At 42.1% G+C, this 14508-nt stretch overlaps 1 protein-coding gene across 1 annotated transcript in view; it reads right to left on the bottom strand.

Annotated features, from left to right (window-relative positions):
- LOC124613759 (odorant receptor Or2-like) overlaps positions 1-14508 on the bottom strand; it is a 98086-nt gene that overhangs the window by 18478 nt on the left and 65100 nt on the right. The window contains exon 6 of the mRNA XM_047142476.1: positions 10868-10969. Coding sequence (XP_046998432.1) covers positions 10868-10969 — 102 coding nt within the window. The remainder of the gene's footprint in view (positions 1-10867; positions 10970-14508) is intronic.

Below are 14508 nucleotides of genomic sequence, written 5' to 3' on the forward strand. Positions count from 1 at the left end.
AATAGAAAAGGCATAGCCGCCATTGCATGAATCCCACTTGTCCGTCAGATCTCAGTTCTATGAAAGCCCACTTCGGCACAAATTTTTCACAGGTCTTACTTCAGCATTAGAGTTTATTGGACTGGTCAGATAATATACACATTTTGAGAATTATTTATTGGCAAAAGTATAATTTATCTTTGCGATGTAGTTACGTGGAGTTCATTCTAACATGATATACGTTTACTGTGAATAAAGCCATAGATAGTTGCTATTAATTATAATTGTGTTTTATTTACTTATGGGCATTGAATTAAAATCTAAGAAAGGGCGTCTAACTTAAATTTCATGTGCACTTCCGTAATGTTATCTGGAAGGCTTGAATTTGACAGTCGCTGTTCATACAAGTATTTATTCTGACAATACATGAACCAACTAGACATGTCAAATATAATCGTTCAGATCATTAAAATTGAAGCTTCCGAAAACTAGTAACCTTTTCCAATCCCAATTTGAAAGGTATATACACAGGGTAAAATTTTGTAAGAAAAGTATATATTGAACCAAAGATGATCAAATGTAGTATCGATTGTGTAGTAGCGTCGAGGCTCAACATCGATCGGTGGTTCAAGGTATTATGGGTAACGTGTTAGAGTAAATTTAGATAGAGATGTATGGAGGACTCTCAAGTGCAAAGACGTGGTGTCTCCGATGTGTGCAATTACTAATGAAACTGGTACGTGACCATCAGCACTGGACGTTTATGCAGTGACAGAGCGTTGCCCGGTCTGGTGAATCCCGATATCTTCTTCTGCACGCAGATGGGAGGGTGCTGGCCCCCAACTCGCCAGGTCTGAACCCGATCTAACATATCTGGGTTGTGATTGAGCGTGGTGTCATAGCTCTTCGCTCTCCTGCCTCGAATTTACAGAAATTTCATGACTTGGGTGCTTAGACGTGGTGCCAACTCCCTCCAGCTGCCTACCAAGGCCCCATTGCTTCTATGCCATGTTGCATCGCTGCTGTTATCCGTACCAAAGGTGGACACATGGGCAGTGGGTAGTGGGTCATAATATTCTGGCTCATTAGTGTATTAATGTTTTGAAAACGGTTAAGAAAAATTCATAATTTTTACTTATCTGACAACTGATTTTTATAGTTGTGAAAAGACCACGTACCACACGTGTTGAACAGCAGCTATGAATATACTATCAGTGTTTACACTGTTTTATATATATATATATATATATATATATATATATATATATATATATATATATATATATCAACCCCTAAATAACGTTTCTAAATGAGCTATGTCGTATTGACGAGCTAATTGTGAGAAAGCTCTAAGATTGGACAGGCTGCCATTACATAACTAGTCATAATTGCCAACTGCCACCTAGCAATTTGATCGCCCTTCATATTAGGGAACCTATGTAATGGGCGTGGGAGAGCCAGTCCGGAAAAACTCTACCATCTGGTGAGCAAGATGTATGAAATAGGCGAAATACCCTCAGACTTCAAGAAGAATATAATAATTCCAATCCCAAAGAAAGCAGGTGTTGACAGATGTGAAAATTACCGAATTATCAGTTTAATAAGTCACAGCTGCAAAATACTAACACGAATTCTTTACAGACGAATGGAAAAACTAGTAGAAGCCAACCTCGGGGAAGATCAGTTTGGATTCCGTAGAAACACTGGAACACGTGAGGCAATACTGACCTTACGGCTTATCTTAGAAGAAAGATTAAGGAAAGGCAAACCTACGTTTCTAGCATTTGTAGACTTAGAGAAAGCTTTTGACAATGTTGACTGGAATACTGTCTTTCAAATTCTAAAGGTGGCAGGGGTAAAATTCAGGGAGCGAAAGGCTATTTACAATTTGTACAGAAACCAGATGGCAGTTATAAGAGTCGAGGGACATGAAAGGGAAGCAGTTGTTGGGAAGGGAGTAAGACAGGGTTGTAGCCTCTCCCCGATGTTGTTCAATCTGTATATTGAGCAAGCAGTAAAGGAAACAAAAGAAAAATTCGGAGTAGGTATTAAAATTCATGGAGAAGAAATAAAAACTTTGAGGTTCGCCGATGACCTAGTAATTCTGTCAGAGACAGCAAAGGACTTGGAAGAGCAGTTGAATGGAATGGACAGTGTCTTGAAAGGAGGATATAAGATGAACATCAGCAAAAGCAAAACAAGGATAATGGAATGTAGTCGAATTAAGTCGGGTGATGCTGAGGGAATTAGATTAGGAAATGAGGCACTTAAAGTAGTACAGGAGTTTTGCTATTTGGGGAGCAAAATAACTGATGATGGTCGAAGTAGAGAGGATATAAAATGTAGGCTGGCAATGGCAAGGAAAGCGTTTCTGAAGAAGAGAAATTTGTTAACATCCAGTATTGATTTAAGTGTCAGGAAGTCATTTCTGAAAGTATTCGTATGGAGTGTAGCCATGTATGGAAGTGAAACATGGACGATAAATAGTTTGGACAAGAAGAGAATAGAAGCTTTCGAAATGTGGTGCTACAGAAGAATGCTGAAGATTAGATGGGTAGATCACATAACTAATGAGGAAGTATTGAATAGGATTGGGGAGAAGAGAAGTTTGTGGCACAACTTGACCAGAAGAAGGGATCGGCTGGTAGGACATGTTCTGAGGCATCAAGGGATCACCAATTTAGTATTGGAGGGCAGCGTGGAGGGTAAAAATCGTAGAGGGAGACCAAGAGATGAATACACTAAGCAGATTCAGAAGGATGTAGGTTGCAGTAGGTACTGGGAGATGAAAAAGCTTGCACAGGATAGAGTAGCATGGAGAGCTGCATCAAACCAGTCTCAGGACTGAAGACCACAACAACAACAATGTAATGATCTCCACTGGAAAAAGCCATCACTAGTAGCAATACTGATTATTTATGACTACATGTAAGGCTACAGTGAATTTATTAGAAATAAAACATTTTCTGCATCAGTCACTTGTTTATTTTGCCACTATGCGTTTCGATGGTTCACACCATCATCTTCAGGTAGAGAGTCATTTATTCACATGTTTGGTGTTAGTGAGGAGTACAGACGTCTTTTCACAGTAGCAGACAAAGGTCAGTGTAGGTTATTTTGCGTCTTTTGCTAATTATGCTGGCGTAAGCTGTCGCCTGCACACCGGTCGGCAAACATGAAGAGCAAAGATCGATTATTAGGCTTTGGATTAAGCGCGCCTATAACGAGAGAGACCAGAGACAGCCACAAGCAACACGCGGACAACGCCTCCTCGACATCATGCATTTAGCCCGCCGCCACTGACTGGAGGGCCTCACTCAATCATCCAGTTTGGTGTCTGTGCGTTTAATCGCAGAGCGGGTTTAGTTCATCACAGGCTACAACAGTACACAGCGACAGGCTTAGCGACTATAGCGGCACTAGTTTACCTCAAGCAGAATTGTACTTTACTAGCAACGAGAAACTAAAGTTTGTAGTAGCAAGACTGCCAAGACTGACATTACATCAGTCTGCAAGAGGACTGTTACTGCTGAGCATGAACCGCAGAACATGGACTCTATTCAAGTTAAGTAAACGTTCCCAGTTCATGTGTTGTAGAGAGAGGATATCGACCGCCCATAACAACATACTCTCCCTTGCTTTCTTGCGGTACAAGACTCTACAGTGGCGAACGATGATAATTCAGTGGCGATCGAAGATGAAAGGTAATCAATTTGGCTGAAGATTTTGGTTGCTTCTCTTGTCTTTTAGCTTGTAGGAGTGATTGCGTTCAAGTGTTTCTATTTGTTAATTTGTTGTTGTTGTATTCTTGCATGTGTACCAGGTTGGGAGCCGCAGAACTTACCAAATTTCTGTTTTCAGACGCTTTGCTTGCTTTTTGATGTAACGTATTTGGCGACACCATGAATTCCCCGCCTCCTTTACCCCTTGTCCCAGCGTCTCAGCCATAGACGGCCAATGTGATGGATCTGACCCAAGCGTAACCAACAAAAAAAAAGCTACCGTACTGACGACGGTACAATAACTACTGGCTGCACAAGATACGTCGACCGCACAACCACAACCGACAACCAAACAGCCCAACAGATGCCGCCAACCAGTATACCACCGTTCCGCAATTTAAGAATACAGAAAAGTAGTGGCTCAAAAATGCATTGCTTAGTGACAGACGTTTAGTGCATTTTTACCCCGCCGAGGCAGTAGTTTCACAAGTCGACGCTTTTTCCTAAGGAATCGGCGCTGTTCTTTAGCACAGAATTGGTGCACAAGACAGACCCGTTGCTTTTGCCTCAAAATTGCTCACTCGAACTCAGCGCAATTATTCTCAAACAGAAAAAGACATAATTGCTACTGTGTATTGTAGGACAAAATTCCATCACTATTTGTATGGTCGCAAGTTAGTGACAGATCACAAGCCTTTGCAGCCCTTATTTCATCCATCAAAGCCGGATCCTAGATACACTGCTCAAAAATTGCAACGTTGGGCTTTGTTGCTTTGGCACTATCTGTATGAAATTGTGTACGGCAAAGTTCGGCAATGCAGACGCCCTATCTCGCCTTCCGATTGGTCCAGACACTGATATTAATGCATCTACCGCGTCTTGTTGCCAAATCGATGCACAGGACTCTGAATTGCCTGAATCTTTTCCCTTGCACTACAAAAATGGTGCACAGGCCACAGAAGCAGATCCGGATTTCAAGATTTTGTTGCATTTCATTCGCACGTCTTGGCCTCGTTCGTTGAACAGTATCCAGAACTACACAATTTTACGTTGTCGCATTGTCGAACGCTTTTTCCAGGTCAGCACATCCTATGAACGTGTCTCGATTTTTCTTTAGCCTTACTTCCATCATCAATCGCAAGGTAAGAACTGCCTCAGTGGTGCTTTTACCTTTCCTAAGGCCAACCTGATCGTCATCTAACACATCCTCACTTTTCTTTTTCCTTCTTCTGTGTGTTACCCTTGTAGGCAAATTGGATGCATGAACTGTTAAGCTGATTGTGTGATAATTCTTGCACTTGTCAGCTCTTGCAGTCTTGGAAATTGTGAGGATGGTACTTTTCCGAAAGTCAGGTGATATGTCGCCAGACTCATACGTTCTACATACCAACGTGAAAAGTCGTTTTGTTGCCACTTCCCCAATGATTTTAGGAATTCTGATGAAATGTTACCAATCCCTTCTGCTTTATTTGATCTTAACTCATCCAAAGCTTTCTTAAATTATGATTCTAATATTGGATCCCCTATCTCTTCTAAACCGACTCCTGTTTCTTCTCCTATCACACCAGACAAATCTTCCCCTCGTAGAGGCTTTCAGTGTACTCTTTTCACCTATCTGCTCTCTCCTCTGCATTTAACAGTGGAATTCCCGATACACTCTTTATGTTACCACCGTTACTTTTCTTGTTGCCGAAGGTTGTTTTGACTTTCCTGTATGCTGAGTCATTCCTTTTGACAACCATTTCTTTATCGATTTCTTCACATTTCTCATGCAGCTATTTCCTCTTAGCTTACCTTCACTTCTTATGTATTTTATTCCTCGGCGACTTGTATATCTGTATTCCTGAATTTTCCTCAACATTTCTGTTCTTCCTTCTTTCATCAATTAACTGAAGTATTTCTTCTATTACCCACGACTTCTTCGCAGTTACTTTTTTTGTACCTACGTTTTTCTTTCTAGCTCCTGTGATTGCCCTTTTTTAATTTCCATACCTACTAAACTTCACTGCCTACTGCCTACTGAGCTATTCCTTATTACTGTGTCTATAGCATTAAAGAACTTCAAGCGTATCTCGTCACCCCTTAAAACTTCGGTATCCCACTTCCTTGCGTATTGATTCTTCCCGACTAACCGACTGTGTGTGTGTGTGTGTGTGTGTGTGTGTGTGTGTGTGTGTGTGTGTGAGCGTGCGTGTGTATTCTGGTGAGCGCGTTCATATATTTTAAAGAGGAGAAATAATTTTGTAGAAACCACTTAATCTTGTATCTCTGTATCCAAGGTAAAGAAACATATCTGTAGCATGTACAACTTCTTTGAAAACACAGTGTAAATGTAATGTGCAGTACAGGCGACATACATCAGGCAACAGTATGAAAGCCTTTTACAACTCTGTCATCACTGTAAGTACAATACCCTGCCAGGAATTAATGTTTTTAACCCCTAAAGTGTCTTTCCTAAATCAACAATTTGTATCATTAGCAAAAGACGCAGAATAACCTACACTAACTTTGGTCTGCGACTGTAAAAAGACGTCTGTACTCTTCACCAACACCAGCCACGTAAATAAATAATTCTCCACTCGAAGATGATGGTGTGAACCATTTAAACGCATAGTGGCAAAATAAACACGTGACTGACGCAGAAAGTGTTTCATTTGTATTGATCAACAGTCGCAGCCCTCGTAATGCCGTCCCTTATGGACGAAATATTCAATCTTCAGTGAATTTAGCATTAAAGGCAATCGTATGTTTAATTCCAAAGCGTAAGATGGATATGGAGTTCGGTAATTTTACCTGTCACACACACACATAAAATAAAGCGTTTCACTTCCTTCTTGCAGTATTGTTTTGATGCTAATAAATGTCTACCAACCAACAATGATTGATCATCGGCGGGATGAAAGGCGCAACTAATTCTTGCAGTATTGTTTTGATGCTAATAAATGTCTACCAACCAACAATGATTGATCAGCGGCGGGATGAAAGGCGCAACTAATTTTCCGTTAGCAAATCCTTCTGAAATAAGTACTGAATTAAATCAGTCGCCATTCCTGATGGGAAAAATTCTGAATATTCTTCCGTTGATGAAATGGATTACTTTAATAGAAGCTTTCTCTTATTCTTACAAAGAAACAAAGTAATCGACCCATACTTATAAATCATACAAAAGACTGGTAAGTTGCACAGTTCATAACACACAAGGAAGGAACTAGGAGTAATCCACTTATTTAAAGACACATCTCACTCACGTCGATTTACAGTAGGATTATGGAACATATACTGTGTTCGAACATCATGAATTACCTTGAAGAAAACGGTCTATTGATATGTAGTCAGCACAGACTCAGAAAATATCGGTGTTGTGAATCCAATTAGCTCTGTATTCGCACAAAGTAGGGGTTGATATCGATACGGGACCACAAAGTGATTCCATAATTTTACATTTCCAGAAAGCTTTTGACATTGTTCCTTACAAGAGACTTCTAATCAAATGTACTGATCTTATAAAAGTAATTCAGTTTCGTGACCGAAGCACAACTGAACCGGTTTTTTTTTTATTTTTTTTTTTTTTACCCCTAAGAAAATTTCATTTTAGCCCTCAGGGGATAATTACCTCCATGGTGGAAAACATTGTTGCAGCAAATGTTACAAGACCAGGCACAACATTTTACGCCGCGAACAGATCCTTGACTGGTCTATCCAGTCTTTTCATTCGGCACTCATAGAGCATGTCTGGGTGCGATGGCTAGACGTACATTTCCATACCATCCTGCAACCAGCAATCTTCGTGAGATAACACAGCATGTGTTGCAGACATGGATACGAATTCCTCGACGGATACTAGAGTGTATTTGTGGGGGTCACACATCACGTCGATGTTGACCGTCAAGTCTGAATGGAATAAAAGTGTTATGATTTTGTACTTGTTACGTGATGAATGCCAACGGCCTTACTGAAATGGTAATACAGGTTCCCATCAACCTATATATTATCGTCTCAGTTGTGCCACGGGATTCGTGATGTCCTACAGCATTTAGTAATCGACGGAATATCATATAGTGAAACAGGAGTGATACGCGACTTTTCCAAGGAAGTGTTACAGGCCCTCTGCTGTTTCTAATGCATATAAACGATTTAGGGGACAAAATGAGTAGCCCTCTTAAACCGTTTGCAGGTTGTGCTGTCATTTACCTTACGGTAAGATCATCAAACGAACAAAACTAGTTGCAAAATAATTTACACAAAGTACCTGTATGGTCTGAAAAGTGGCAGTTGACTCCAAATAAGAAAACGTGTGAGGTCATCCGTATGAGTACTAAAAGAAATCCGTAAAATTTCCGTAACACGGTAAATCACACAAATTTAAGGCTGTCAATTCGATTAAGTAACCAGGAATTACAATTACGAACAACTTATATTGCAGCGATCACATAAATTATGTTGTGAGGAAGGCAAACCAAAGACTGCGTTTTATTGGTAGAGCATTTAGAAGAAGCAACAGGTCTACTACAGAGAGTATAGCTGTGTGATGGGATACTTAACAGACAGGATTGACGGAGGACATCGGAGAAGTACAAAGAAAGGCAGCTCGTTCTGTATATCGCAAGACGGGAAAGGGAGGTATAATTTGTGAGTTGGCGTGGCGGTCTTTGAAACAAAGGAGTTTTTCGCTGCGGCGAGATCATATCGCGTAATTTCAGTATAATACACTCATGGAAATGGAAAAAAGAACACATTGACACCGGTGTGTCAGACCCACCATACTTGTTCCGGACACTGCGAGAGGGCTGTACAAGCAATGATCACACGCACGGCACAGCGGACACACCAGGAACCGCGGTGTTGGCCGTCGAATGGCGCTAGCTGCGCAGCATTTGTGCACCGCCGCCGTCAGTGTCAGCCAGTTTGCCGTGGCATACGAAGCTCCATCGCAGTCTTTAACACTGGTAGCATGCCGCGACAGCGTGGACGTGAACCGTATGTGCAGTTGACGGACTTTGAGCGAGGGCGTATAGTGGGCATGCGGGAGGCCGGGTGGACGTACCGCCGAATTGCTCAACACGTGGGGCGTGAGGTCTCCACAGTACATCGATGTTGTCGCCAGTGGTCGGCGGAAGGTGCACGTGCCCGTCGACCTGGGACCGGACCGCAGCGACGCACGGATGCACCCCAAGACCGTAGGATCCTACGCAGTGCCGTAGGGGACCGCACAGCCACTTCCCAGCAAATTAGGGACACTGTTGCTCCTGGGGTATCGGCGAGGACCATTAGCAACCGTCTTCATGAAGCTGGGCTACGGTCCCGCACACCGTTAGGCCGTCTTCCGCTCACGCCCCAACATCGTGCAGCCCGCCTCCAGTGGTGTCGCGACAGGCGTGAATGGAGGGACAAATGGAGACGTGTCGTCTTCAACGATGAGAGTCGCTTCTGCCTTGGTGCCAATGATGGTCGTATGCGTGTTTGGCGCCGTGCAGGTGAGCGCCACAATCAGGACTGCATACGACCGAGGCACACAGGGCCAACACCCGGCATCATGGTGTGGGGAGCGATCTCCTACACTGGCCGTACACCACTGGTGATCGTCGAGGGGACACTGAATAGTGCACGGTACATCCAAACCGTCATCGAACCCATCGTTCTACCATTCCTAGACCGGCAAGGGAACTTGCTGTTCCAACAGGACAATGCACGTCCGCATGTATCCCGTGCCACCCAACGTGCTCTAGAAGGTGTAAGTCAACTACCCTGGCCAGCAAGATCTCCGGATCTGTTCCCCATTGAGCATGTTTGGGACTGGATGAAGCGTCGTCTCACGCGGTCTGCACGTCCAGCATGAACGCTGGTCCAACTGAGGCGCCAGGTGGAAATGGCATGGCAAGCCGTTCCACAGGACTACATCCAGCATCTCTACGATCGTCTCTATGGGAGAATAGCAGCCTGCATTGCTGCGAAAGGTGGATATACACTGTACTAGTGCCGACATTGTGCATGCTCTGTTGCCTGTGTCTATGTGCCTGTGGTTCTGTCAGTGTGATCATGTGATGTATCTGACCCCAGGAATGTGTCAATAAAGTTTCCCTTTCCTGGGACAATGAATTCACGGTGTTCTTATTTCAATTTCCAGGAGTGTATTATATTTTCTCCAACTTACATGGCTAGAAATGATCATCGTAATAAAATAAGGGAAATCAGAGCTCGTACAAAAGATTTAATGTCTATTTTCCCCACGCGCTATTTGAGGGTGCCACGGTAGAACAATAACCTGAAGGTTGTTCTAAGAAGCCTCTGACGGGCACTGAAGGGAGAAGTACAGAGTAATCATGTAGATTTAGACGTGAATGAAGACGGACGCAAGCAGTTACTTTGATTAAGTAGCATTCTGATTATAATTTTGAAATTTAATTTGATTCGACTATTGGAAATAATTAGAGCTAAATTTTGCTTTGATCAAAAGTGAATTCAAATGAACCAAGTCAGAAAAAGGCGTACGGAAAGATGTAGGTGTTCGTTCTTTCCGCGCGCTATACGAGTTTGGAAAATAGAGAATTGTGAAAGTGGTTCGATGAACCCTCTGCCAGGCACTGAAATGTGATTTGCAGAGTATCCATATAGATGCAGATGTAGAAAGGCGACAAGTTCTATTGCAGTGATTTCATTAACAGCAGATTATATTCATTTAATGAGGAAATCCGTTGTTTTAATTGCACAAAAATTATCAATATTTTCTCCTTGGTTTCTGGGTGACACGTGAGGAAATTTTTCTCCATTGATAGGTACCACTAGTCTCAGTTGTTTGATGTCCACTGGAAATATATTTTTATAGCCTCTTCTTAAAGAGTACATATAATTTCCGTTTGTTCGGGGAATAATACTTCGCCAGTGCAACCGCATTGAGCCAGTAGTGTCCAAAACTGGATCAGAATCCTGATCTGCAGCCGCAGGTAAGATCACATCAAGCGTCGCATTGGAAAGGATTAAGTAAGGTTTCCTAACGCGAGTGATGTGCAACGCTGCACATGTATTAACCCAAATCCTACTGTGCGCAGAGTAACTACACGTAACTGCGATATAAGCTCACTCACGCTAGGCAAAAGTTTTCCTCCGTCTATACAGTGAAGACTGACTGTGCATGACTGTCACAATATGCTGCACTGTTAGCCACATACCTCAGCTAGGATCTCATCTCCGAACCAGCAGTACAGGAACATCTGCTCCGCAATCCCAGAGAGGTAGGAGCCGTACTTGAAAAGCCATCCTGAATCCGCCTTCTGCAAAGGAATTCGTCGTTGTTTGTAAACTATTACATGTATCGATACTCAGCAGCACAACTTACGCTTCAGTAATTTACTATGGTTGCCGTTGCAGGAAAAATTCTTACAGAAATAAAAAAATTGGTTGCAGATTTTGTGTCGAGATATCGTCTTCATCAAAGGAAATCATCTAAATGGGTTATACACAATGTTCAGAAGTATTTTATATTATGCGTATCCGTAGCTCTTGTAACTGTCACAGATCCAATACTTTATTCGCAGTAAAACTGCAAAAACAAAGACAACTGGATGATGTAGTTTAAAGTCAATAATTCCATACACTTCTTATCTACGGTGGTTTATACTATTACTGGCTCCAGTGGTCTAGTGTTATGGCTGGTTTTTCATACTGCAGTGAAGTCTGTCTTGTTGTGAAACTTCATAACTGAAATTTCGCATACGGATGGAACTCGAACTTGAATCTTTGGGCTACGCAGACAGTGCTGTTACTAACTCAGGTCTCGTCACAGCTTCCATATGCCACAACTACTCCCTCTTCCACGGTTTTTCTAAATCGCAACAAGTGAATGGCCACATGGTGACTCAAAAGTCAAACCCTTTCCTTGTTCGAGATTAACCAACTGATTAACTAATTTGGCACACTGTTAAACACCTGGTGACCACGAAACATATTGCGAGAAACGTCTGTTGCAGTATCGCAATTGGTCAAATGGTTTCCAGAAGTCATTTGTCGGACGAACACTGTGGGGGAGCAGTAGCAGATACAGTGCCGAGAATTCTTTAGGGTTACATGGCCGTGGTCCATGGAACTCTTCTATCCCTGACGTTTAGGGCAGAGCTACGTTGGACATCTTCTGAGGTGCTCCTGGTTGTGCTGAGTCGAAGAACGGCCTAAATACTGTGGAAAGTGGTCGTGGTCTGAATTTCACGTGATAGCAGAGGTAAACCTTGTCAAGGTAGATGTCCAATGCAGCTTTGGACGAAACGTCGGGGATGGAAGAGTTCCATGGACCACGGTCATACAACCTGGAAGAATTCTCGGCAGCTGAAACATCCGGTCGTGAAAGCCTTCATTGTATGAACAGATACACTGCCGGGGAAGAAAAATCGCAGCACCGAAAGATAATTAGTGTAAAGTAATTAAATTTCTGGAATCCGTTTGCGCAGGTATTTCAGTGATTACAATGCAAGGTCACAGGTTAATGTAAGCGCCAGATGAGGCACTGCAAATGGGAAAAGCTGGTACATTAATAAGCGATGTAGCCATCAGAACGTTTGATGCAAGCATGCAAACGTGTGTTGTACAGGTACCGGATGTCATGTGGGATGGAGTTCCATGACTGTCGCACTTGGTCACTACAGGGACGATTAACACTGTTTGCGGACGACGCTGGAGTTGCCGACCTTTGATGTCATATACGTGCTCGATTGCGGGCAGGTCTGGTCATAGAGCAGGCGAAGACAACATGTCGACACTGTGCAGAGCATGTTGGGTTGCAACAGCGGTATGTGGACGAGTGTTATCCTGTTGAGAAACAGTCTCTGGCATGCTATTAATGAATGGCAGCACATTTCCACATAAAATCTTTTCTTTATTTGTGTGTGAGGAAATTTTCCTGAAAGTTTGGCCGTACCTTTTGGTAACACCCTGTATACAATAACAAATGAGCGGGTACTGAAGCGAACTGCGAAAAAGTTGTGCCATAATTATGGCACAACTTGATGAGTTGATACACACATTCTGAGGCATCAAGGAACCGTCAGTTTGGCAATGGAGAGAAATGCGACGGATAAAAGTTGTAGAGGGATACCTAGGTATGAATCCAGCAAACAGGTTCAAATGGATGTGTTTGCAGTAGCTACACAGAGGTGAAGACGCTTGAGTAGGATAGACTAGCGCGGAGAGGTACATCAAGCCAGTCCTCGCACTCGAGAACGAAATAATATTAATAATGATAATAATAATTACTTCTGTGTTTTCTGTCATGTCTGTCACTTTCATGGTTCTGTGGCTGTGAAAGGTAATTAACCCTTAAATGCATGATTTTTTATTTCAAGCTGTAAAAATTACCATGTTTAGTTTATAGTGCCTACATTTCGAAAAAAATATTGAAAATTTTTTAAATTAAATTAACAAAGCACTATTGTTGAAAATCGCTTTGTAGCTGATCAGCTACATTTTGAGTTAACACCTTACGAGCCACAATAAATGTGCTTATTTTGCTCCCTCAATTTTGACCAAATCTCTCGTAATTTAATTGTTGATTATGATTAAATACTTTGTATAGGAAGGGAAAAATCCTAAAATAATAAATAGGACATTAATGTTGTAAATATTGAGCATTTACTGTATATTTTATACACTTTTATATATGAACAATAAGGTATCTAGTTCCAACAGGTTTGTACCCAAGCATGTGATAATCACTTTACATGAAAAGTTTGAAAACAGTTCTTTTGTTTGTGCAAACACAATGCAACTGCACATTTATTACACTGAACCCAGGAAAATCCCTTGCATCCTAGCATTTTGCACCTCTGTCTCACTTGCAAGTACGAAGGCAGGTGACCTACTTGATCCAGCCTTACATCTTGTGGAGGTACATGTGCTGTGGGCCCCTTTGTCTTCTTAGCTTGTATTTGGTTTTCGAGTTCATTACTTGGCCTTCCACGTTTTGCTGAAGTTTGACCTGAGCGACACAAACAGTGAGCAATTTCCATTCGAAACTCGGAGAGTTTCATAGTTCTCCTAATCCCTTTGGTTTCTGCTACTCTCCTATACAACAGCCAGGAATTGACTATTGCCATGTCCAGGATATGGTAAAACAATCTTATATACCATTTTCGACTTTTCACAAGAATTTTATGTCGACCCATTATGCTGTCAAGAAGGTCAACACCTCCCATATGTTTATTGTAGAGCTTAATTATTTGTGGACAAGGTATTGTTATTCTTGACTTTGTTTTTTTGTCATACCTCCCTGCTTCATGAATAGGCTGCTGTCCAGCAAGTGTAGAAAGCAACATCACACTCTTGTTATCTTTCCACACTACATTTGATATGTCGACACCATCCACTGTTGCGACGCGCTCTACTGATGCACCTCGTGCCATTTTCTCAGCTCAGCTTCTGAAGGGAGCTTGCAGTCTGGCACTCTGTTTCTTCTGACTGTCCCAAGTGAGTAAATTCCTTGTTTATGTAACCATACAAGCAGTGGCAGACTTGTGTAATAATTGTCACAGTACAGTTTGTGGTTCATATTTCTTGGTAGTATCCTACTGACTCGAACTACAACATTTGCACTTGCTCCCAAGTCTTCCTCCCCAGTCACTCTTTTTTCTGGTTCATTTCCATCTCCAGTGAAAATCTCAAAATCGTAGGCATAACCAGATATGCCACTAATAACAAATAATTTGTATCCATATTTATGAGGCTTGTTTGGCATGTATTGTTTCAAATAACTTCTAGCCTTTGTTGAACATATCTGTTCATCAACAGAAACACACTCCTCAACAGGTATTGTTTGAAACCGAGA

This window comes from Schistocerca americana, chromosome 4, assembly GCF_021461395.2.
Source record: "Schistocerca americana isolate TAMUIC-IGC-003095 chromosome 4, iqSchAmer2.1, whole genome shotgun sequence".
Taxonomy (NCBI): Eukaryota; Metazoa; Arthropoda; class Insecta; order Orthoptera; family Acrididae; genus Schistocerca; species Schistocerca americana.